Below are 25693 nucleotides of genomic sequence, written 5' to 3'. Positions count from 1 at the left end.
TATGTGTGAATACACCTATAGTACAATGTAGCTCCAGATTTTATAAGGTCAAGTTTTGACAGGTTCTGACTTTGACTCTCAGATTGTAGAAGGTTATGTTTTGACAGACTCGAGCTTGTTTAAATGCTTGAAGTTCCAGTTTGTGTAAGGTTCAGTTTTGACAGGTTAAAGTATTTAGATGCTTGACTAAAGATTTGGGAGTGTTAATGGCTATATGTTGTAGGCACATGTTCCTTGTATTAGCTGATGTGCTTCTTTGCCTATCTGCTGTGCATTGTTTTTTTAATTATTTTTTTTTTCAATATATAAATCTTTAAAAGATTTAGAATGCTGTGCTATTGTATTGATTTGATACTTTTTGACGTTTCAGTGTCCTGATGTGTTGTATCCAAATAATTTAGTGTCGAGATTGCTAGCTATGCAACTTCGTGTTATTTTCTCTCATGGATAATTGTTTAAACATGTGCCTTTTACTTAAATGTTACGTAAAAGACTTTTTGCTTTCTATGGAAATAAAGTATGCATGTTTTCATACAATTTTATTATTTGAATAGCTTGACATTAATTAGCAGCATATTATTGTAAATTTAAGTGTTTAGACTTTTAGAGAAAATATGATTTCTGAATGATTTGTACCCATGACTGTGATATACATTGTATATGACCAGAACTATCTGGTATCTGATTTAACTTACCTATCAGCTGTGGTAGTAATTTTCATGATCAAAATCAAATAGATTTATCATCTAAATGACTATTGCGTATGAGGTTTGAAATTCCAAGATGCTATTGAGTATAGGACTGTTGTTTCACTTGAATTAGAAATTGCTTTCTGAACTGTAGATTTCACATTCTTTTAGAAATTTCTGGGTGTTGTGTGTACATTATTATCCGTGAACATAATATATACCATATACAGCCTGGTGAAGGGAGACAACCCTTATGCTTTTTGTGCACTGGAAAGCGACTGACTCAACGTCATACATTTATTCATGAATTTTTATAGGAATTTTGCAGCACTTTTCTCCCATATTCCACTTAAGACATTTCCTCACATTCCTTTTTTCCAATAAAATTTTATGTATGATTAAGCAGATTTTTTTTTTAAATGTTTTTGTACATATTTTTATGTGTACATGGTTGTGAAAACTAAAATATTCTAAGGTTATAAAAGAATCTATATCAACATTTTGCATATCCCTCTGATTTCCATCCATATCCCTCTGATTTCCATATACTAATTGTATTTTTTGGGAGAAATTACAAATAAATACACAGTTAGGGTAAAGAAATAAGATATTAAATGTATAGAAGTGACACTAGTTAAACTTTAAGGAGTTGTATATGTCAGCAAGACATAATATCATATATGTACATTATTTTGTTATCTTTTCTTACATAATATCTTCAATGAAGAATACAAAATAGATAACTGTCCATTGTTTACTCTTAAGTTACCTTTTTTCTAACGCCCCCGCTGCCCTCAACACCTCAGTGACAACTACCCCTACAGAAATTAAGTGAATTAATAAAAACAAACCTTACTATAAAAAATAAATATTTCCATTAATCTAAAAGTCAGTGTGTACCACAATGATATCACCATATATTGAACGCTGCCATGAAATAGCTGTGAGCGTGTACAAGCTACAATGCAGCCATGTTTGGAGGTTTGTATTTGCACACTAACCCACTGTGTTCCTTCATGTCTCCCTTCTGACAGAGTCCGGAGCACAGAAGTCAGGTAACTTGTCCACTCATTCTTATACTTACAGCTAGCTTTGTTTTGTAGCTTTTGTGGTGGTATATTCTTGTATACACTGGTTACACGACCCCTTCAGATCTCACTGCATCTCATGTTTTTTGTTTACGGTGAAAGTTGACCCTGAGAAATGGGTAGGTAATGGGGAAATGCATGTTCTGTGATTATTGTTAAATGGTCGAGAGACACAAGAATATTGATGTCATTGTTATTTGGAATGATTTGAAGGCAATCATGGAAGAAATGTGGGGAGAAAAAACCTTTTCAGATTGGAAATGGTACAAATGAATAGCATGTATGGTTTCGGTTCTGTGTTGGGGTATAGAAGTGATATTGTATGGAACCATCAGAGTTTCTTAAGTTCTCAATGGTTGTCTTGTCTTTTATCAGGTTAGTAAACCATTCAAGTGGAATTTGTCATCAAGATGTGGGTGGTTGTCATCAGTTTGTGGGTGGTTGTCATCAGTTTGTGGGTGGTTGTCATCAGTTTGTGGGTGATCATTTAAACAATTGGGATTCAGGGTCATGAGCATTATATTTATCATCTGTAAAGCATGTGATGTAATGGATTATAGGTCCAAATATACAGATGTGCCCTCTGCATAGTTGAATATTGTGTAGATACTGGGAATTTTGAATGCATGAACAAGCATGTATAACCAGATCATTTACCTGTTTTGCATGTTGGCATCCCACATAGAACCCTGTATTTTGCAGAGCTTTTATTTGTCTTGTTTTTATTTGAATGTATTTAAAAAAAATTCTTTTTGAATTTTCAATTTTTTTTTTTTTCATTTATTTATTTATCGAAGGCTCCCAACTGACAATTGGTCTTGTAGAGTGTATACAGATTTGTAATAAGTCATCTATTTGAAAATATTCTTAAAATGCGCTTTTCTTCACACGCAAGACAATTAATAATTGAACATCTAATAACATACCTGTACAATTTTTAGTTGTCTGTATTGATTTCTTGTTATCACTTGATATATGCAAATAACCTTGAGTAAAGAAGAAAGTGCAGTTTGATGAAGGTAAAGGCATACTGATGGCTATCTTAGATGATAATTTACGCTGATGGCCATGCAGCTAGACACTGCTGTAAAAGACTATGTTCACTATCAGGAATGATCTTAGCATTATTCTTTACAGAGAGGATGTATTTGATATGCACAATTCAAATCTAAACTTTAGGCAGCCAAGTTGTATTTGGATTGTACTAGAACTTATCTTGAAAGTCTGTACTGTTAAGAACATTAATTAAAAAACAATTAATATTTCCTGGCTTGAAACATTGATGAAAAAAACAAACAGGATTTTTGTGTCTATCAGGACTACCAATATTCATTTCATTCAGTATTACAAAAGACTAACTTTACACATATGAAAAAAAGACTGTAAAACTTTGCCACATAAACATGGAGATATTTGTTCTTGTATATGAATTTTTGAGGGTGAACAGACGTTTGTATTAAATGATAGATATTAGCCTTTCACAATGAAACTGTTCAAAATGCTAATTGTTCAGAAGTTAACAATATGTGTATTTTAAAGTTTTATTTCGTGTAAAATTCACAATTTTTTATCAATGTAGTACAGGATGGTACAGGACTGAGGTTACAAATGCCAGGCCTATTTTAATTCTTCAATGTATTCTTTAACCTGAAATTTGCTTACAGGACACCAAGATTGGACAGATATTGTGTATTCATTGTCACATTGTGCAGACACAGGTTCAACATATGTGACTATCGTATTGGATTACATATCATTTAGTAAATTAAAAGGACTTTACAAGTCTAACAATGTAAATCTAAATGTAAATTGTAATGCATCTCTGTTGTCCTTCTAAAATGCTAGTATTTGTTTATATCATCTGGGTCGGTGCTATATATAATTCCCTTCAGTTAACTGCATTAAATGTCAGACCACTAGGCCAGAATTTTGATTACTATGGAGAGAAATAACAACACCTAATACTGAGAAAAAAATTTAGCCTCTGCTTTTGTAACTTGACAAGCAGTGCTTGCTTATGTCATCCTGGTACTAGGCAATGGTATGTGCAGTCTGGAGGAGTAGGCTTATTAAGCAAGAATATATTTGTCCTCACGTGAAAAGTCCGAAAGATGCAGAATTTCTTTTGAAAATGTCAGATTTATTTCAGGCATACTAGTACTTCATTGGGTCTGTTCTTTCAGCTGTACTAGTACTTCCTTATGTCAGTAAAATTTGTGATAGTGAAACATGTTTTTTTCAGGATCAACTATCACTGATGAAGAGATTAGAGTTGCAGAAGAAAAGTTTGAGGAATCAAAAGAACTTGCTGAAACAGCTATGTTCAACTTATTAGAAAATGATGTAAGTTATGATAGGATATTGTTTGTGAAATGTTTTTTTCAAAAGTGGCAGCCATGTTAAAAAATTTTCCTAAAATAATGATCTCGCCATTGAAGCATTATATGAACCTGAGAAACAAGCTATATCATATGGTGGGATATTGTTTAGGTCAGAAAAATTACGGATCAACGAATTACTTTATATGAAGAAGCCTGATTTTAAGTATGTTGATTGGTTGTTTACACATTGATACATTGAAGATATGAACAGAAATACTGCTGCTAGTTTACTGTAACAATAACTGTAATTAGTATTGAAAAGTGACTGGAGTTACCAATGACCAGTGTTGCTTACACACCATCACAGACTCCTATTTCAGGAGCACCTCATATTGTTACAGGTTTAAGGAAAATAAAACCCATTATTTGTCAGTTTTTAGAAGTTTCTTGAACTGGAGATAGCTAAGCTTTCAAATCATCATTGAAATAATTCATAGATATTCAAATTATCTTTTTTTTTTTTTTTTTTGTTAAAACTGTAAATACAAGAGTTATATGAAAGTTTTGTATCCAGTGACGTTATGACTTCAGATGTACCAGGTTATTTTTTATTTGTAATCAAAGGTGGAACAGATAGCACAATTGCAGTCTTTTGTTGAGGCAGAAGTTGAATATCATCGCTCAGCTGTAGATGTTTTACAAAGCCTGCTGACCACCTTGGAAACAAAGTAGGTTCCTTTAAATTTGAAGCAAAAGTTTTGTTTTTAGGTCTTCTTAATTTCAGGAAGTTGATTAGACCCTTGGATCTTGGGGGGGGGGGGGGGGGTCCATAACATCATTGAGGGTGGGGGTCGGGAATCATTTCTTAATTTAAGGAAGTTGATTAGACCCTTGGATCTTGGGAGGGGGGCCCCAAAATGGGAAAGTTAGTTAATATTTTCATTGAAATCACTACCATTCCTTAATGCTGGAATGAATTTTAACTTAATTTTGGTCTGAAATATCATTGAGGGTGGGGAATTATTTCTTGATTTCAGAACATTGTGTGGACCCCTAGGGACATTAGGGCAGGGGCCCCTTAAGGGGAAATTAGTTAATATACTGGAATGCTACTCTTCCTTAATGCTTGAACAGATTTAAACCAATTGTTGTACAAAATATCATTTTAGATGGGAATCATTTCTTAAATTCATAATGTTGATTCTACTCCAAGGGACTTAGGGAAGGGGCAACAAATAGGGAAGTTAGTTAATAAAACATTACTCTTCCTTGTTGCTTAAATGGATTTTGGACAAAATTTGGTCTGAAACATTATTGTTAGTGGGAAATCATTTCTTAAATAAAGAAAGTTGATTTGAAGTTAATCAATATCTTGCTTAAAAAAGGCTGCTTTTCCTTAATGCTAGAATAGATTTCAACCAGATTTGGTCTGAAAAATCATTGTGGGTGGGAAATCATTTCTTTAATTCAGAAAGTTGATTTTATTCTTAGAAACTGGGGACGGGGCCTCATAAAGAGAAGTTTAGATAATATTTTGTTAAAAAAGAAAATAATGCTACTCCTTCTTAATGGCAGGGTAGATTACAACCAAATTTGGCGCGATACATTATCAGGGACTGACAATGATATTAAACATGCATGAAGTGATCCTGTGGTTGTCCTTAACAAATCTGATTTTTTTCGCTTTGGTCCAAAATCCAACATTACTCGTCTTGAACAAATAAACCGAACAACAACGTTTCATTCACACCCTTGAGAAAAATTGGGAGTTTGATTTGAATGAAAGAGATGATAGGTTATTATTTTTCAGCTTGATCAAAAGGTCAACATGGTAACCAGTAGCCATTTTGTAACAAGATTGTGCAACTGTTTTTCATGAACAGAACCAACCATTTATGAGTTTCTGATACTTTCTAGGGATGTTCAAAATTTGAATTTTATCAAATTTGTTAGACCACCATCGACAAATACTGTTGTTTGTACATTTATTTGTTGATTGTCAGATGACTATTAAGGGCCTTGACCCTCTTGTTAAAAAATATGGCACATTGTATTTATCATCATTAAATCTGACCTAACCTCATTTTGAATATAATATTGTGGATGATTTAGAAATAATTTGAACAAACTGTGAATGCATACTACATTATAAACCTATACTTTATCATTGATACCAAAATATTAAGTTAGAACAATATGATCTAAAGACTGTGCATACAACATACTAGGTATCTTTTGTATTGTATGTAATTATTATGTAAACTTACTCTCCTTTGTTTATGATGTGAACAGACGAAACCATGCCATGTCAAGACCAAAATCAGAACATGTACCAAAGAGAGCATCTATCAGAAACAGGACACCTTCGCCAGCCAATTTCTACGAGTCCACTAATGACTTTGACAAGGGGAGTACGAACAGCTACAGTTTCAATTCTTCCCCACAGTATGCACAAGGTAAATTCCAAAATAGAAAAAATATAATGTTTAAATCCTGGTCATATTTTGGGACCTGTCGTTATCATCATTCTTCTCATAGAAAGTTTTAGTCCATGACTCTTCACTTAATTCAATCTGAACTCATTTACTCTGTTGCCTTACTCTTGCTCTGTTTTGTATATAAATACAGACTGAGAAGATAGAGTGTCGCCTGCTTGATTTCTACTTAATCTAGAGTTATGGCCCTTTGTTCACTTCTGATGGAGCTTTTTTAGCAATAGAAAATTTCAGATTGTTTGCAATACTTTACTTTATTTCAAAAGGTACTAAATAAGTATGTCGTTTTTATCATTGTAACATTTTTTGTGAAATTTTTTTCTCTCTTCTAGCTGAGAAGAAGCAGCCTTGTTGTGAAGCCGTATATGATTTTGACCCTGAAAATGAAGGGGAACTTGGTTTCAAGGAGGGCGATGTCATCAACCTTATTTCTCAGATTGACGAGAACTGGTATGAGGGTTCTATCCATGGCACCACTGGCTACTTCCCTGTCAACTATGTCACTGTGATAGTGGACTTGCCTCACTAAGGTTACTACCTGTATGTGGAACTGACTGGGACTAAAGTGCACAGGATCGTTATGTCTTTTGCATATCTAGAGAGTTATAAATGTTTATCTGTTGTCTGAGACTGCTGCTCAGACTAGATGTATTTTGGACACGGATGACCTCACTCCACTCAGATACAGGCCCCTGATAATTACCTTTAGGACAGACAGGTATACATCTTACATGGATTTTAGGGAACTCAGTATAGCCCAGACTCTATATAAATAACAACATATACATCAAAGAGTCAACTATCGGTTTCTCCTATCTTTATGCAGTATATACAGTACAACTGCAAGGAAGTTAACCCAGTTGTTTTGTAATCCAGTTACAATCTATACAAGGATAATTGGATTATTCCACTGTCATTTACAACCTTCACATATTTTCAGGTTTATGGTATAAATAGACTAATAAATGAGGATGAAAAAAAGTAAATATTTATTTTGTATTTCAAACAGAACCTGTTTTCTGTTACAAATTTTACTGGGACTTGGGCACTGAATGAATTTTACTGCATTGCCATCTGTGTCTGGGACTTCCAAATAACACCTTGTATTATGCATTAGGAAGGGCATTATATATATATATATATATCTCAATCATATGTGAAAGGAAGAGTAACCGGTGAACATACAGCATGTTATTAACTTACTGTTTGATGTTTAAACATTGAGGTGCACCAATGGTTTATTAGCCAGGCCATGTAACCCTGTCAAAACGAAAAGCTGAGTGTGAGAAAAAGTGACTTATAGAGGGGGTATTGTTACAGCTATTGTTAAGTTTAATGGACTTCCTGTCAGAGAAGTCAATTCCATGTAAAGAGACTGTTATGTTTCATGTGAATATGATGTATAAGTGTGAACCATCTCCAAACACATTTTGTCAGTAGTTAGTGTGTGCAGGAAGTATCTGTCTGTAACAGAATGAAATCCAGCAGTTTATAGCTTGTGACATTTCTATGTCTATGATAGGTAAAAGATTGACCTAAGTTTGGCTATAGAGAAGTAGATAGATCTGTCAGTTGTGATCCCCCAATCAATGTATTGTCTAGTATAATATAGACAGAAAAATAACTAGCCTGGAAATGTTTTGAGATATACAGTGCTTAAAGGATATTCCAATATTGGTAGTCTTATATCTTCACATGTATTTGTGTCCAAATCATATTATAGAAAATGCTAAAATATTGACATTACTAAAAACAAAATTATTTACACTTGAATGTATTTATGTCAACTTACATGTTATAGGTGTGGTGTTACTTAATCACTTTTCAAGTTGAAATCATTGTGATGAAAAGTGATTCAACTTGTTGCAGTCTCTGAATGCGGTTCATATAGCAATAATAGTGGATTTGCAAATTGATGATTGCAATAATTTGCATACAAGTAAGAGCACTTGAATTCCATTATGGCAAGTGAAGTATATATTGATCTGGATACAGATAAACAGGATTCTATCTGATATAGACTATGTATATCTTGTAATGGTGCTGTGGAGGCATTTTTCAGCATCATTATAATTGTAGTATAGATGTCAACCACCGCACGGGAGAAGACAACACCCAATAGTTATGTGAGGTGATTAAATCCTTTTTGGAATACCATACTCCAATATAAAGATTGAATTGGAACTTGAAAAACAACTGGAATCTTTCTCTCGTTAGGGGAGAAGAGGGTTGATTCCTATGTTGTAAACTTAAGTACAATATCTCCAGGTGTTCTAGAGAATGCCATTTTTTTTCTCCACATTATGACCAAAGTTTACACAGCAGAGTAGTACTAACAATGCTAGATATAGTAATACAACATATTTGGATTTGTATACCTGTTATTTAGTTATTTTGTTGGACCTTTAAACTGGAGAGTATTCTGGTTACATTTACCAGACTCTAGAAACTGTAAAGCTGTATACCTGCACAGATAGTCACACTGTTGTGCTAACTTTGGTCCAGAATTCCTTACATTATTTTGTTATAATCTTGTTGTGATGCTTATTTAGGTTTGCTTTACAGAATTTTTTGGTAGCATAAATATGCTGGCTTGAAGTACCGCCAGCACCTTTATTAAATTGAGATGAAGCTTGCAGAATTCAGTCTTTATTTATTTCATCAGATTATTTATCATGACTAGTGAACATTAGTAGATCATGTTTTCTTAAAAGAGATTATATTGTTAATGAGTATTCAGATGGTCACAGTACTTATAGATTGCAGTATCATCAATGCATATACATGTACTGTAATTTTTTAAAATAACCTTTTACTAAAACTATCGTAATTTTCATGAACATTGCTACAACCTTGTATTTCGTATAGACAAAAAGATTTTGTAAGATACAGATATATCTGTGTGATGTTAGAATAATCCTAATACATAGAATATTGTAGAACATCCGTACCCAGTTAATTCTTTTCAATATTTAAAATTTCAATAGCTAACATTTACATGTCAATTTTAATATTTGTCCTTGACAAATTTTTTGATCATATATATCACAAATTCCTGGTGTCATTTTTTAAGATAGAAATAATAGTGTAGGTCTACAAATGATGCTAGTATTATCTTTGTGTATTGGTGTGAACATTATAGAAGTTAATTGATAAAGTTTGGTCATTATTGACCAATTTTTTGTTTCCACATAACACTGATATTAGGTGCATTAGATCTGAAAATATATATTTCACATTTAAGCTTTTACTACAGTAATTAAAGGTATTCTTGAAACAAGGAGAGTCTGTCACATTGTACGCAGAGGAAATCTTACCATGCATATACCTTCATATGGCTACTGAAATATCAATAAACACTCTGTTAGCCTGTAATTTGGTAATGTTGTTGGAAATCTATATATTCATGTAGTCATGCTTTTTAAAAGACACTGCATGTTAGTGATTTGCTCAAAAGTAACTCGGTCATGGTTCATTCCATATCCTTTTGTTTGATCTTTTTATTGTCATTTCAACAAGTCAGAAGTGTTTTTATCTTGTGCAATTGACAAAAGCTTTGATATTTTCATGTTTCTATTGTTGTGATTAAGTTGAAGAGAACATCTTTCATGTATATCCATTGAAATTGTATATATCTGGTACAGTGTGTACTAAAGACGTGTTCATGGCGATCTTTTAATTATAACAAATATGTATTTGGTTTCATATTTGCTTCAATTTGTAGATAATGAGATGTCTATAGAATGTGTATATCACAGTTTCTGTATATATACAAGTATGTATTATGATGTTACGTTGTAATATAATTAAACTCACAGAAATTTCTCTGTAGTCTTTTGTCCTCATTATTGCTGTGAGAATCACATTGCACCTTGAATGATGTTAATCAAAGTTTGATATCTTCAATTTTATTTTGTCCCTTGTACTCTAAAGATACTTTCACCAGTCTTAGCTTGTCATTTCCTTTATCACTATCACAGACCACAGCTTGTCATCAGCCTTAAGTCGAGTACACAACTGTTATCACAGACCACAGCTTGTCATCAGCCTAAATCGAGTACACTACTGTTATCACAGACAACAGCTTGTCATCAGCCTTAGTCAAGTACACTACTGTTATCACCGACCACAACTTGTCATCAGCCTTAGTCATGTTCACTACTGTTATCACAGACAACAGCTTGTCATCAGCCTTAAGTCAAGTACACTACTGTTATCACCGACCACAGCTTGTCATCAGCCTTAGTCAAGTACACTACTGTTATCACCGACCACAGCTTGTCATCAGCCTTAGTCAAGTACACTACTGTTATCACCGACCACAGCTTGTCATCAGCCTAAATCGAGTACACTACTGTTATCACCGACCACAGCTTGTCATCAGCCTTAGTCAAGTACACTATTTTTATCACAGACCACAGCTTGTCATCAGCCTTAGTCAAGTACACTACTGTTATCACCAACCACAGCTTGTCATCAGCCTTAAGTCGAGTACACTACTGTTATCACAGACAACAGCTTGTCATCAGCCTAAATCGAGTACACTACTGTTATCACAGACCACAGCTTGTCATCAGCCTTGTCATCAGCCTTAGTCAAGTACACTATTTTTATCACCGACCACAGCTTGTCATCAGCCTTAGTCATGTTCACTACTGTTAACACCGACCACAACTTGTCATCAGCCTTAGTCATGTTCACTACTGTTATCACAGACAACAGCTTGTCATCAGCCTAAAGTCAAGTACACTATTTTTATCACAGACCACAGCTTGTCATCAGCCTTAGTCAAGTACAATACTGTTATCACCAACCACAGCTTGTCATCAGTCTTAGTCAAGTACACTATTTTTATCACCGACCACAGCTTGTCATCAGCCTTAAGTCATGTACACTACTGTTATCAAAGACAACAGCTTGTCATCAGTCTTGGTCATGTACACTACTGTTATCACCAACCACAGCTTGTCATTGGCCTTTGTTATGTATATTACTGATATCACAGACCACAGCTTGTCATCTGCCTTCGTTATGTACATTACTGATATCACGGACCACAGCTTGTCATCACTATGTATACTACTGATATCGGAGACAACTTGTCAACAGCCCTTTTAGGTCACTTGAGACAAAGTCTCATGGTTGCCTATTCTGCTACCCTTCATCCAGCATTGTGCATCTGTAAACAAAAAACCTGATCCAATTTCAATGAAATTTTGCAAAAACCTTCCCTGGCCTAAGATGAACCATAATTGGGGCCAGAGTGTTGGGCCAAAAAGATTTCAAAAATCTTCTCAACACCCAGAAATGGTAGAATCAAATACTCTTCATGAATTAATGCATCTAAGGTGCTTTACCAAAATTGTGAATTTAATGGCCCCAGGGTCTCACATTTCCCCCATGGGGAGGGGGTAAAGTTTACTATATTTTATATAGGAAAATTTGATTTTTGATCATAATTTGTTAAATTTCCATTGGAAATATTTCAAACTTGGTTAGAATTATGAGTGAAGGATGACAGCTTGATGGTATGACCATATTGATCCTGACTTACCCCAAGGGGTTGATGGGCGGGGCAAAAAGCTGTCAAATTCGCTTAAATTTCAAAAAGCTTCTTCTCAAGACCTAGATATGGTAGATCAAATACTCTCCTTGAATGGAAGCATCTTAAGGTACTTTAATTACCAAAATGAGTCTCACATTTCTTCCTGTGGAGAAATATTTTTTTAGACTTTAATGTAATTTTCATAGAAAAATTGTATTTTTGAGCATAACGTTGGGAAATAACTTTATAAGAATTATCAGTATAGGATGACAGTTTTGATGCTATGCATGTATTGACACTGTCTATATTCAATGCCACAATTTCTGTCTCATGACACTTGATAACTATCCTTTAACCTTTAAATTCAATATTGCTTATCTCAGGTGACTGTCAAGGTCACTAGGCCTCTTGTTTATATGTACACTCCTAATATCACAGACCACAGCTTGTCATCGGCTTTGGTTATGTACACTACTGATATCACAGACCACAGTTAATCATCACCCTATGTTACTAATATCAAAGTCCACAGTTCATCATCCTCCTATGTTACTAATATCAAAGTCCACAGTTCATCATCAACTTATGTTACTAATATCAAAGACCACAGTTCATCATTGGCCTATGTTATATACACTACTTACATCACAGATCACAGTTTGTCATCAGCTTATGTATATACTAATGATATCACAGACGACTTGTCTTCGGCCTGTTATGCCCACTACTGTTAAATACACTTCAGCTGTATTAGTTTTTTTGATCCATGGATTACATACATACCTGATTTTATGAGTATCAAAATAAGCCTTCCCCAAGGAAATCATGTTTTTGCTTCCTTCTCAAGTTCTAAGTTAAATGCACATTTCATAAGAAAAATAACTTGAGCAAAGTACTGGTTAAGACCATTTTAATTGCAGATGGATATTTGTGTTTTGTTAATACATCAGCAAGAAAATATTAACTTTTATCATATTACTTGTCAATCAATCTCGTTCATGTAGGCCACCTTTTGTGATGAAATACATAACAGGCCTGTGAGAACCTTTATCACTCACCTGTTCCATTGCCATTCGAAAAGGAAAAGTTCCAGAAATGTTTTCCACTAATTTCAGACTATCCTGGCCATTAGTTACTGACTTGAAGAGTAATTATAATGACATGGCTATTTGTACAATTTTTCATCTTCAAGTTACCCAGGGGCTCCAACAGGTGTCCGGGTCTTTTTTCTCATCCTACACGTGTCAAATACCCTTGTAATATGTATTAATCAAAAGTGACAGCTGATAATGGATGTCTTTTAAATTGGGTTGAAACTTCCCCATCTATTTTTTTCTATTTTGCACAGTGAGTTCAATCTGTCTGTCTGATTCGGATTTTACCTGCATTATTTTTCGGCCAGAGCATCTCAATTAATCTGATCAAATAATAGTGTTTTCATTTACATTTTCAATTGACCATAAATTAACCCGTCTGTATTCAGGACCATGAAAGCATTATGAAGATCAATGATAGTTACCCAAAAAATACTTGTCAAAATCGAATATCGAAGATGACCATCTCTTTCTAAGAGACTTTGCCAAATAATAAGTTCCTAAAAATTCCGAATGAACTACATGCCTTTTAAAAGATGAAGATGTTTACTACACCATAGCCAAAGCTGACTTAGCCTTCTAACCTGGTGATCTAATAAATCAAAAAGAAAGAATAACCAAACAAACACATGAGATCCTAGAGGTATGTTGGCACCCACATTGAGAGGGAAAGGTGTGATTATCTAGTGAGGAGCTTTAGTCTTGTATGGGCCACCCGACATCCTGGTTGTAAAATTTGCAAAGTGTGACTCTCCTCTTGCCGAAATTGTCCCTCTGGTTTGGTGATTCCATTTGAAACAGGGTAGGAGACATAATTAGAAACAAGGCTTTTCTATGAACTGTGTCAAAAGTCAAAATTTAGATCAAAATGGCCTACTTTTCTACTGATTAAGCTTAAGACTTCCCAGGATGTACCCACTGACATGATCATTCATGAAATGATATGCTATCAAGAAATTGGACACAACTTACACAGCAAAAACAAAATTGATGCCATTAGCATTTGAAAAGTAGCAATAAGCCAATATGGCCACTGACGAAAATCTTGACAAGGCAGTGACTTTATGCTCCATGAAAATTTTCCAAGATAATAAAAATCTCATCAACCTGAAAATCTGTTGGGACCAACCAGGGACCAAGGGACATGTGTATTGACAATCTGGAGAAGATCCTAAGGACTTTCAGAGGAGTTGTGATAGGCAAGAATTGTTTACAGACGATGGACCATGGACAAAATGTGATTTAATCAGCCTACCTTTTGTGACAAGGTGGGACAAAAGAAAAAATCAGCTGATCACAATAAAACAAATGAGGGAACTTTAACCAACAGTAACAACCTGTCATGTGTCAGACTACATACTTTACACACATATTCACACACCAACCCTTACACACTACATGTGCTATAAATTTGGTATGTTTAATTAAAATTTTTGAGATAAAGCAGAAAAAGGCTTTTGTGCTTCTTTAATAAATGAGATAAATATCAGAATGGCATACAAATGGCTGATACACAAGAAAGGTAAAAAAATTCATTAATCCAGTAAAAACTGATTTACAGCTTACAACTGATAGCATTCAATATATGTAAGACATATCGTATCATTTCATAAATATGCCAAAAATGAAATCGTATATTAAGAGATTGCTATCAAAAGTAATATTTCAATAGGCAAGCTAATAAAAAGAAATATATACCACATGTAACAGCAGCTTGACTAAAACATGAACAAGTGTATTCACCTTGTCCACATCTGGGACTGACCCATATACCTTATACTATAAATTATCTCTCAATTTAAACCACACTTTAATACTGCTATCACATCAACTGCCAGCTTTTTATAAATCAATATCACACCTATCACTGGCATGTCCACATACATACGGTTTTTTTTTCATTTTTACGAGACACCATTTATTCCTTTCCCACTTATACACTAGCCCTTTAAATCATCACACACTAAATTGCAGGCTAGTCTTCATGCACATATACACAGAAAATAGGATAACAACAATGGTTAACACTGTGATATTTACCGTTTAAATTAAATATGTTTTTATGTTAGATACATAAACAATTAAAGTTTCTACTGATGGAGAGGCATAAAGGTAGAGAGTTTCAGAACTTTGCTCTACAATTTACATTCCAAGTTGCTTGACCATTTTATCTCCAATAAAACCATTTTCTTGAATTTTTTATTTTTTCTTGACATATTTAGTAGAAAATATAGAAATACTACTTCTGGTGATACTTAATTCACAGTCACATAATTTTCTGTAAAATGTCTGAAACGATGCAAAATTCAATGTTATCATGAAAAAAAAAAAAATTCATGCAACCTAGATTAGCTTTGCTACTACTACATACTAGTTAATGCAAAGCCAATGAAAACAGTTGCTCATGGCTTGACTGAGAAAAATTTCATGAAAGTCTCTACCTTTATTTTTGTATTTTTCCCCTGATTTTTGCCTCAAGTTGACATTGTGTACCAGTAAGTATTAGGAGCAATGGGCACATATCTAAAAATTGATGTATTCTCTGCATTACACAAATTCATCAACTCTATGATTGAAGAATGGTCCAGACTCCTTTTAAACATGTTGGCACCTGTTCCAGTCAGGAATGACATCCACAAACAGTTGTCACTTATCCCAGCATGCCTATGGTAAAGAAGGTCAATGCGCAATGCTAAATACAAAATACTGTTTGCCAAGTGTGGAGACTTTTCGCCAAATACAAAATGTATTTTAGTAAATGTGCGATTTGTTGAATGTGATATAGAATTTTTTTATTTTGATAAAGGCATATGCCATTTGCTTTTTGTGAAAGGTGTTTTTTTAATAAATGTGCAGACTTGATTTTCCAAATGGCTTTTTCTTTTTGTCTTCTTTTAAACAATGAAAAGAAAAAAATGTCAACTACATTTCCATTTCAGTGTTTAAGAGAATATTTGGGCTCTGCAGAAGATAAAGATGCATTTAAATGAAATATAAATATCCAATAAAAAAAGTTTGCAAAATGTATTTTAGTTTTTACTGTTGACTTAAAAGACCTGCAAAATAAATGCTAGAGTACCTGGTAAAAGTAATCAAGTTTTAGCATTGCATAGCAGCCTTCTACAATATAGCTATCACATATTAAACATCTAACAGGGGTGTCACTTAAACATCATCGTCATTAGTTACAGAATCCTGGTCTTGGCCTCCAGAGGCAGTGTCCATTATATCTACAGGGTTGGGATAATCATCCTTCAGAGACGAGTCAATACCATTTAAGTCCTTTCTACATACTGGACAGGTTCCATGCTGCAAAAGATCATGAAAAAATTACTTCTATAAAATGGAAAATTTTGAAAGTTCTTTATTTTCAATTCATAATTCTGACATCTGTGTGGTAAAATGTGCTTAAGCTAGTTCAAGTATCTAGAAAGTTTGGTTAGGAAAAGGAGAAAAATGTTTTGAAAATCCCTCGAAAACTTTTGCATCCCCAATCGACTTACCATTTCCAACCAGGGTACAATGCAGTCCTTATGGTAATGATGTTCACAAGGTAGCCTTTTAACTGCTTCATTTAAATTAAAATCTTCCATACAAATAGAACACTGTATAGTCTCAGCTGTCAAGAAAGCAAAACAATATCAGTATTAATACAAAGCCCGAGTTGGGGGAGTTTATAATCATATTTGATAAAAAGACATCAATAATTCTAAATGCAGTTCTGGAAAAGGTAAAATCAGACACACAAGACTAATCTATTGCAAAAAAAATCATTTCACTTCACTCAGGAATGCTTCAGACCAAATTTAGTCAAAATTCTATCATTCCTTCAGGAGAGGAAGAACTTTAAAGAATTTGTTCCATTTCCTGACCCAGGTGGCAGAAATCCCTACAGGCAGAGTAGGATGTTAAAGAACTAATAAAATTTCCCCTTTGGGGCCTCTTCAGGCCCCTAGAAGACCGAGTCCAATTGTTTATACAAAATTTGTTCCCATTCCCCTAAGGATGCTTCTAACCAAATTTAGTCAAGCTCCTCTAGTCAAAATCTGTTTAGTTGTTTATGTCTAGTAGTAATGTGTAAGAAAAGTTGACGGATGACAGATACTACAGAATGGCATAACCTCACCGGTCCTTAGGACTAGGTAAGCTAAAAATCACAAATTGTAGAAATCCAAATTTACAAACTAACCATAATATATATATATACTTGAAGTAATAAATTCATTGTCATCTACAAACTAGATAACACTTACACACTTGTTTCTGTGAAACCATTACTGTAGGTAAGGAATCTATCTTAGTTTTGTCTGCAGGGGCAGGTCCTGAACCCTCAAGCTGGTTCAGCAACTGTAACGAGAATCACAACTTACATACAGAAACAAAGGCCAATTTGGTTATTCTATAACTGATCTTTTTCATAAGTTTTGTACTGAGAAATAACAAGAGGCCTATCAGGCCTGCATCACTCATTAGATTTATGTTATTTGAACCAGGAGAATTGAAAATCTGTATAACTCAGTGGTCACATTTGAGGTTGCAAAATTGAAATGAATTTGTATTTGCTGAGAAAAATTTGCTAATACCAGGTAATTTGTTAATATGATCAATCATAATGATAAAACATAAGCTAAGTGCACAATATCAGAGATTGGTAGCAAGTTTAGAGGGGTTTGATGTTCAGACAAAATTACATCTGGAGACACAATATTGTCTTGAAACAGACAAATCTTTTCAGCTAAATCTTTATTAGGTTAATCAATAATTGCCTTATAAAAATCATCTGTAGATATTCTTTCAATCAATCAAGTTAATTAACTTTCTGCTTGGAACATAACAATGATTATATCTTGACTTTTATTACTAATTAATGTTGGATTCAGAGATTGGTTTTTATTTCAATATCCCACAATGAGACTGACTTTCATTTCAATATGTCTAGTACTTGATTCAGAGATTGGTTTTTATTTCAATATCCCACAATGAGATTGACTTTCATTTCAATATGTCTAGTACTTGATTCAGAGATTGGTTTTTATTTCAATATCCCACAATGAGATTGACTTTCATTTCAATATGTCTAGTACTTGATTCAGAGATTGGTTTTTATTTCAATATCCCACAATGAGATTGACTTTCATTTCAATATGTCTAGTGCTTGATTCAGAGATTGGTTTTTATTTCAATATCCCACAATGAGATTGACTTTCATTTCAATATGTCTAGTACTTGATTCAGAAATTGGTTTTAATTTCAATATCCCACAATGAGACTGACTTTCATTTCAATATGTCTAGTACTTGATTCAGAGATTATTTCTGGTTTACTGCTTCATTCAGAGGTTGGTTTCTATTTCAATACTTTACTCAAAGAAGATCCACACAGAATCAAGTTATACATGTAATTAGGGACATTCTTTTTTAAAGTTCAATCTTGACTTCCAATTCACGTAAGCAGCGTTTTTCCTTGGTGTTTTCCGAAATTGTTAAACATGAATTTTGTTAAACATTTTGCAGAAACATCTCTAAATTGGGAAAAATTGTCAATTGTATGAGGTCAAAACATATAAGGTGTTCAGAACTATGTTACCTATTGCATGATGCTAAATCAAATTTTGTGGTCAAATTTTATTAATTTTTACACGGTACTTTTCACAAACCTGTGAGGTCAGATGCTGATTTTGTTCTTGGTGTAAGGCAATCAAGATCACAAAGCATTTCAACCATCAACATAGTTGGGAAAAATACCCACTTTTTTTCAAAATAGGAAAGGAATTGGTGCCTAATGAAATGGGAATGTAATCCAACCCCATGTATATAGGCTTAAAAATCACTGATCAGTTGAGCCAAAAATTCAGTAAAGGAATGATGGCTCTTTATCCCAACCATTGACAAAACTGAATTACCTTTTCTCTAACCATAAGTACTAATCATTATAGGGAGATACTATTCCGAGGTTAAAATCAAATCTGACCACATATTATATTTGATGAGAAAACCATTATTTAAACATATTCAATTTGTTGTGTATTACTCTGTACATTAACATATCAGATTAATCCAATTTGATTCATAAATATTAAAGACCAGGTAAAAAAAATTGTGAAAACTTTGCTAGACAAATAGACAGTGCACAGTGACATGTCATTACAACAGAGACAGACTTACCTGAGTTATAATGTTATCTAATCCACTAACGCCCCAGGCGTAGTCACCTGGGTTACCATGGATCGGCATGAAGTTCCTGACAAAGTGGATACATTACAGACCCTTCACTAATATATACATGTATGTATATGTTCAACAATAGATATTTTCAGGTCATAACTCTTATGTAAAGATCAGTATTGCGGTCCATGTTTTCTGTGGACCCAACACCAGACTTTACACATATACAGATACAAAAGGTAAATATCTAGTGAAATTATGTCAAAATCATGAACTGTTGTTCAAAGACAAAAAGCATTTTAAATACTAAGACACATTACATGTATATAACAATATCAAAATGATGTTTCTTATCAATCAGCTTCACATCAAAGATTGAACTTTTCTAGGTTCTACCATTTGAGGCTGCCTGTTTCAGAAAAGACACTTAAGATAACAAACATGTAAAACGTTTTATGATATATATTATTATTATCATTATTTATATAGGAATATTCTATTTAAGGGTACATGTACCATAGTAGAACATGCTGCAATCAATCAACAGTAATGATTAGTAATTTACAATCATAACGACTGATTTTCAGCAGTCTTCAGTTTAATTACAGTATAAATTCAAATGAACCACTTTCATAAAACATGGACCAGGAAAACATCATGGTACAGCCTTGCATGATTATTGATCAATAGAAATACTATCAAAGAATTGGTTTGAAAATATGAAATAATGTACAAAACCTGATAATATTTGTTAATTGATGCAGAATCAATGTTTTTACAAATGCCAAAGATAATATCTGTATTACTTTTTTGAGTTATTCCTGATAAAGTGATGAGAGTGATACTTACACTGGCTGTCCCATTTCTCCTGTTAACCTATCTACAAACATTTGTAGTAACCTGTAACAAACAATGAAAATATGATATCATCTTACCTGTAAACCACACACCTGCTATAAATATATATTACCCTGTATTTGTAATTCACACACGTATAATCAATATACACTTCACTATTTTAATGTATAAACCTGATCAATCAATATATGTTGTAGATACTATCATCAGTATAACTAATCAATTAATATATGTTGTAGATACTATCATCAGTATACTGATATCCCAACTATTAAATGACCAGCATAAAAGCATGTATTCCAAAAACGTCTCAACATAAATAGGTTCAAAAGGGGCAAAAGGAATTAACAGAATTAAAATCCTGCACAATTAAGGTATTTCAGAAGAACAACAAATGAAGTGTACTGTATGTATTTTTTTGTTTTCTGACAACTAGTTACTGCTTTAAAGATCAGGACTGTAATCACTACACTATAAAGTAGTCTTCATTAAATATATAGTTTACACACCCATGTATATGTTGCTGCTGTCGATTTACCGGACGTCGATTGCCTGTTCTGACAGAAATCCTGAATGGTCTTATCCTAGATGGACGAAGTCCATGAGGTTGTGGATGGTTCCTCTCTTCCTCTTCTGAATCAGAGTCTTCTGTCCGCTCCCTTGTTGGAGCTGTTGACCCAGAAACTTGATTCTGAAAGCTGTCTAAAAAAGCTCTACCCCATAGCTGCAACAAAAATTTTACATTTCTATAAAAAACTTTGATAAGGATACATGTCTAATGAAATCCACTTTAAGGAATTACTTTTCTAACTGTTTTATATACACCTGCAGTTAAAGGGTTTTCACAATGATTTCCTTTTTTATTAAATTCTGTTACATCATAACCCAAATAACACTACCACCAATGGGATACCATTCAAATATGCCCTGATACCTATTTTTTTAGGCATTGAAAGTACTTGTAACGCATGAGCATGTAATTAAATGAGGTTATCAGTAATGTGGTACAAGCTGTTACAGAATGAACTTTAAAAGTCTAGGTATTTCTATGAAATATTGTTTTAATATCACACAAAATATGATTATGCAGGTACTACATTAAAGATATTTTATGATTTCAGCTCATCAGTTCTGGAGGTAAAAACTGTTTTGTAACATAGGTATTTAACAAGATTTGTACTGTACATGTGTCTGCAATCATAATGTAAACAAGAAAATTAAGCCCAGACCCATGACTTATTGATATAAATACTAATCCGAGTGACAATTCAGTAGTAATAGCATATAAACTAAATGCCTTAATTATTTTTTAGAGCTGAATTTTCTGAACATTTTTTTCAAAATACAATTGTCTATTAGTGTTTTGACTGTGAAACGATAATGTTAGTTAGCATTAGCATACTTAAGTTCGAATTTTGAAATTTTCACAGGCACATGAACTTTTCAGAGAACAAGAAAGAATTGTTAATGAATAATTAATAGTTATCTCAGGGGCAGTATCAACTAATTGATTGATTTATATTTAGTGTTTATATATATATATATATATCATAACAATATCTGTGGTAAATGCACATACTGTGTGTGTGTTTGTAGGTGATGGTGTGTGTGTATATACAAGTGGGACAAGCTGTTGTACATATCAGATCTTGAATTACTTTAGACTGAAATAGAGTATATAAAAATCTGGCCAAAACCTTTTAACAGAATTAGCTCCCAACACTCACCAATGTCATGCAAAAAGAAGTCATTCAAGAATATCAGTAAAGAATGACAAATAACAATGGACCAATGGACATGAAATTCTCAATGTTATTCAAATTTGGTTTTTTCATTAATATAAAGTCAGATACAATCAGATACAATTGTGTTATCTGTATAGTTTTATACTGTTAAATGTATATAACACTAGAACTACTTTTGTACAGAACAGGTCTTTTTCATAAAAGACTTGAAATTTACACGTAAATGTATGTGAACACACAGACCTAAACAGAAAGTCTACAATTTCAATATTTCTATCTGTCATTGTGAAAATGAGTAGATGCCAAATAATGACTTAGTGATGGCCAGAGGCAAACACTTCACTGATATGCCCAATTCATTTTATTGTACATACCTCTGCAAACTGAGCGGCTGGGTCAACTGTTGGCTCTGTTGGAGGTTGTTCATCTGTCTCCTGAAACCCTCTACAGAAAATGCTTTCTTTCACAAATAGAACTTAAAATGTGAATGACTTTAAAGTACTAAGTACATTCTGCTGGTTATTTAAAATTGCAAACAGATTTTTCTTTGACTACAGCCAGTTAAGAACTTTTTGTGTAACATTTAGGTTACTTTTGAGAGGCAGTTCCATCCCATGTACACCAAAGTTGAAAACCAGGTATAAAATTGTATCAAAATTGGAATCAAGTTGGGTATATTCACAATGCCATCCAATATACTGATTCTTAACAATCCCTCTCTTGTGAATTAAATGTGCCTCCTATGTATTAAATGAAACCTGGTACATAAACAAAACTTTGCGTTAATTTAAAGAGGATTTCTTACTACCAATCAAAACCAAACAAAAAAATGTAAACAGCGTAAAGAATCATTGTCATACACAGCCTTTCAGGCTGACAATGGACAAGATTAGATATGTCATATAAGTACCACTTAAGAAAACATACTAATGAATAAAAGTGTGCTAGTCTAAATATCAATGTCTTCTTTTTTAAAAGGCAAATTTTAATACAGGGAAACTCAAGCCGTAGTTTACCTTTTGTCAATTTTGTCGTCAGGGCAAATATGAAAATTTAGGTCAGAGGGTCAGTGTGCTTTAAATGCAAATTCAGCACAGGGTAAAGGCAAATAGTTAACCACGAGGACAACAAATAGGCCTGGACAATTTTTTTCGAGTATATATTGATGGATACTGTTCAAAGTTTAAACAGAATTTTGTCACTTGGCATCGAAAATAATTAACATCATGTCAGTTTTTCATTCAGCATACCAAATTATTAGCACTGAAATTAGCCTGTGGGACAATTGGAACAATGGGTAAACATACTTCAAGCAAGTACTTCAATATTTTTACAATGAATTTAACAAAACTTTTAAAAAAAACTTGTTTTTAATACATATATACAAAACACAACACTGATATACTGGTATCTCAAACTTACTCTGTAATTTCTTCTATGAAACCATTATCACATCTGGGGCAGGTATAGTCCTAAAGAAAGAAGCATACATATTTCTAAATTCCAAGGATATGCACTCCCAACGACACAGAAAGTATATTTTTCAGCATTCTACAGAAATGTTAGCTTTAGTAGTCCGATTTTACTTTTTCCATCGAATTTCAAATATATTGGTAACATAGATAAAAAAAATATTTTATGGTGTCTTTCGGTGGTATGCATGTATGATTGAAGTAACGTGAATCATTTCAAATAACGATATACTATTGCGTATATACTATCTAGTAGCCTAATATACCATACTCTTTCCAGTTAGACAAAATCTATATTTAGCATTTCAGCTGCCCATCTCAAAATTAACTGCTTAAGCTGTGCTCATATGGTCATGTAATTTACATCTATTTCGATTAAGTACAAAAGAGTATCATATAAAACGTTATCTCACTGGTTTTGGACTTATTTCTTGTGAGCAGCTATGACAGTAAAATCTGTTTAAAGTCGGTCTGTTTTCTACAGCAGCTTCCGCCATGTCTCGTTGCGAACTTCGGAGTGACGTCACTAAGTCTGTGTCACAAAAATGTTTTACGTTAAGATAATCCGAACAGGTTTAACGCTCAAATGAAATGTATATTTTTCTTTTCCACATGTTGTATGCTTAGAAAAAACATAGCATTTCCTATTTATTCTCTACACGAATAATGTACATTATCGATAAAATTAACATTAGATATACAACCCGTCACGTTTTCATAATTCTCTTCAGGTTCATCAGGTTGAAATAATTCTGAGACGGTAGCCGGCGTAAATTGTCTCCTAAGTCAACATTGGTTGGATCACGGACTTAAAATAGAATTACTGTATTCGAACTCCGTGGTAGGATGCCAATATAGTTATATCTCATTGTAACTGAGAATTGGAAATGAGTTAAAGCGTCTCGTGAGTAGCTTGTTCATAGTAATAGAGGCGACGTTTAATTACATTCACTTTATGATCGTAACTTTTGTGAATATGTCGCCTGACACAACGGATTTAGATACATTATATACCGAGACTTTGAATAAGACTCGTGCAAGGACATTGTCTTAAATCTATTAACCTGTTTGGCGTATGTACCATACATTTCCCATCTAGCTGCTCCCCTCATGCACTAACATACATAGCCCGCGTTATCCGGACCCCGACACTAAAGGTGTTCATCATATATTTTCACCAAGGAGACTTAAATAGACCGTGTTCTTTTATGGTAACCTCTTGTATATGTTTATACATTAAAACTTGTCGGAATAAAAATATATTTAGTTATAACGGTCACTGATACTTATGGCTTATATTCATCTTCTGTGGTGAAACTAATACACGAAAAATGGGAAAAAATCAAGAAAGGGCTCTGAAATTCATCTATGACGACCACGAAAATACATACGAAAATTTATTAGCCCGTTCAAAATTACCCTCTCTCAAAATTAGGCGCCTTCGAAATTTTGCAATAGAAGTTTTCAAAATTAGCAACAATCAAACACCAACATATCTGCATGACCTCATAAACATAACAGAAAAATCATATACATTTAGATACCATAATACAGCGGAAATACCACAGGTTAGGACCACAAAATACGGCAAACACTCATTTAGATCAGAAGCACCTTAAATTTGGAACACCCTACCAGACCACTTCAGAACAACAACCACACTTACACAATTTAAGACACTAATTAACAGCTGGTATGGGCCAAAATGTAAATGCAACACATGCACACATGATTACAGACACACATAGAACACCTATATAATTAGACACATTTTAACAATACTATATTTTAATATATCACCTGCTAAATATTAAACTTTTTTATCCGAGTAGTTCTAAACTTATATCTTATCTATTATGTCATTGTGTATTTAATGTGTAACTGTATGCATGTGTCGGATGAAATAGCTCAAAAGAGCTAATGTTTGTATTGTTTTTAATACCGACAATAAATAAAACTTTATTATTATTATTATCATTTATTATTATGTCAATTTCGTCTTAAACTATGTGCACGATAGTTTTGTAACTTTAATATGTCGTTTTATGCTGTCATGTCAAGGGCCATCTTCGTATGCATGGGATCCCGAATGAATTGCAAATTGTTGATGTTTTGTGCCAGTTACCTCTATCATTAAATAGGCAGAACACACAATATTGTATTTTCCCCATATATATTGTTTTCAATTGGTTTTACCAGTGACGTGATATATACGTCTATCC

General features: G+C 33.4%; 2 protein-coding genes across 3 annotated transcripts in view; one reads left to right on the top strand and one right to left on the bottom strand.

The window, feature by feature from the left end:
• The window catches only part of LOC132547482 (endophilin-A3-like), a 33160-nt gene extending 22742 nt beyond the window's left edge, over positions 1 to 10418 (top strand). The window contains exons 7-11 of one of the 2 annotated variants that reach the window (XM_060211236.1): positions 1724 to 1744; positions 4020 to 4120; positions 4723 to 4826; positions 6391 to 6554; positions 6926 to 10418. In XM_060211236.1, coding sequence (XP_060067219.1) covers positions 1724 to 1744; positions 4020 to 4120; positions 4723 to 4826; positions 6391 to 6554; positions 6926 to 7122 — 587 coding nt within the window. In that variant the 3' untranslated portion in view covers positions 7123 to 10418. The remainder of the gene's footprint in view (positions 1 to 1723; positions 1745 to 4019; positions 4121 to 4722; positions 4827 to 6390; positions 6555 to 6925) is intronic. The other variant, XM_060211237.1, reaches the window with a different exon arrangement.
• A 2615-nt stretch (positions 10419 to 13033) lies between these two features.
• Positions 13034 to 23970, bottom strand: LOC132547481 (E3 ubiquitin-protein ligase RNF115-like). The gene is made up of 9 exons (XM_060211235.1): positions 23885 to 23970; positions 23422 to 23471; positions 22374 to 22443; positions 20764 to 20978; positions 20246 to 20296; positions 19397 to 19472; positions 17486 to 17579; positions 16736 to 16851; positions 13034 to 16541 (listed from the first exon to the last, which is right to left on the bottom strand). Exons 1-9 carry the CDS (start codon positions 23966 to 23968, stop codon positions 16398 to 16400), a joined length of 900 nt encoding a protein of 299 aa, XP_060067218.1. The 5' UTR covers positions 23969 to 23970; the 3' UTR covers positions 13034 to 16397.
• Between the last annotated feature and the right edge of the window lie 1723 nt (positions 23971 to 25693).

This window comes from Ylistrum balloti, unplaced genomic scaffold, assembly GCF_031769215.1.
Source record: "Ylistrum balloti isolate Yb309-2 unplaced genomic scaffold, AGI_CSIRO_Ybal_v1 Utg369958, whole genome shotgun sequence".
NCBI lineage: Eukaryota > Metazoa > Mollusca > Bivalvia > Pectinida > Pectinidae > Ylistrum > Ylistrum balloti.
The sequence above is the reverse complement of the archived record's forward strand: the minus strand, read 5'-3'. Positions and strand labels throughout refer to the sequence as shown.

Bases quoted from the DNA above. Each gene is read 5' to 3' on its own strand.
- LOC132547481 (XM_060211235.1), bottom strand. From the start codon at position 23,968: ATGGCGGAAGCTGCTGTAGAAAACAGACCGACTTTAAACAGATTTTAC. The intron at 19,473-20,245 runs GTAAGTATCACT...CCACTTTGTCAG, and splicing joins GGAGAAATGGGACAGCCAGT to GAACTTCATGCCGATCCATG. The intron at 16,542-16,735 runs GTAAGTCGATTG...GATCTTTTGCAG, and splicing joins TTGTACCCTGGTTGGAAATG to CATGGAACCTGTCCAGTATG.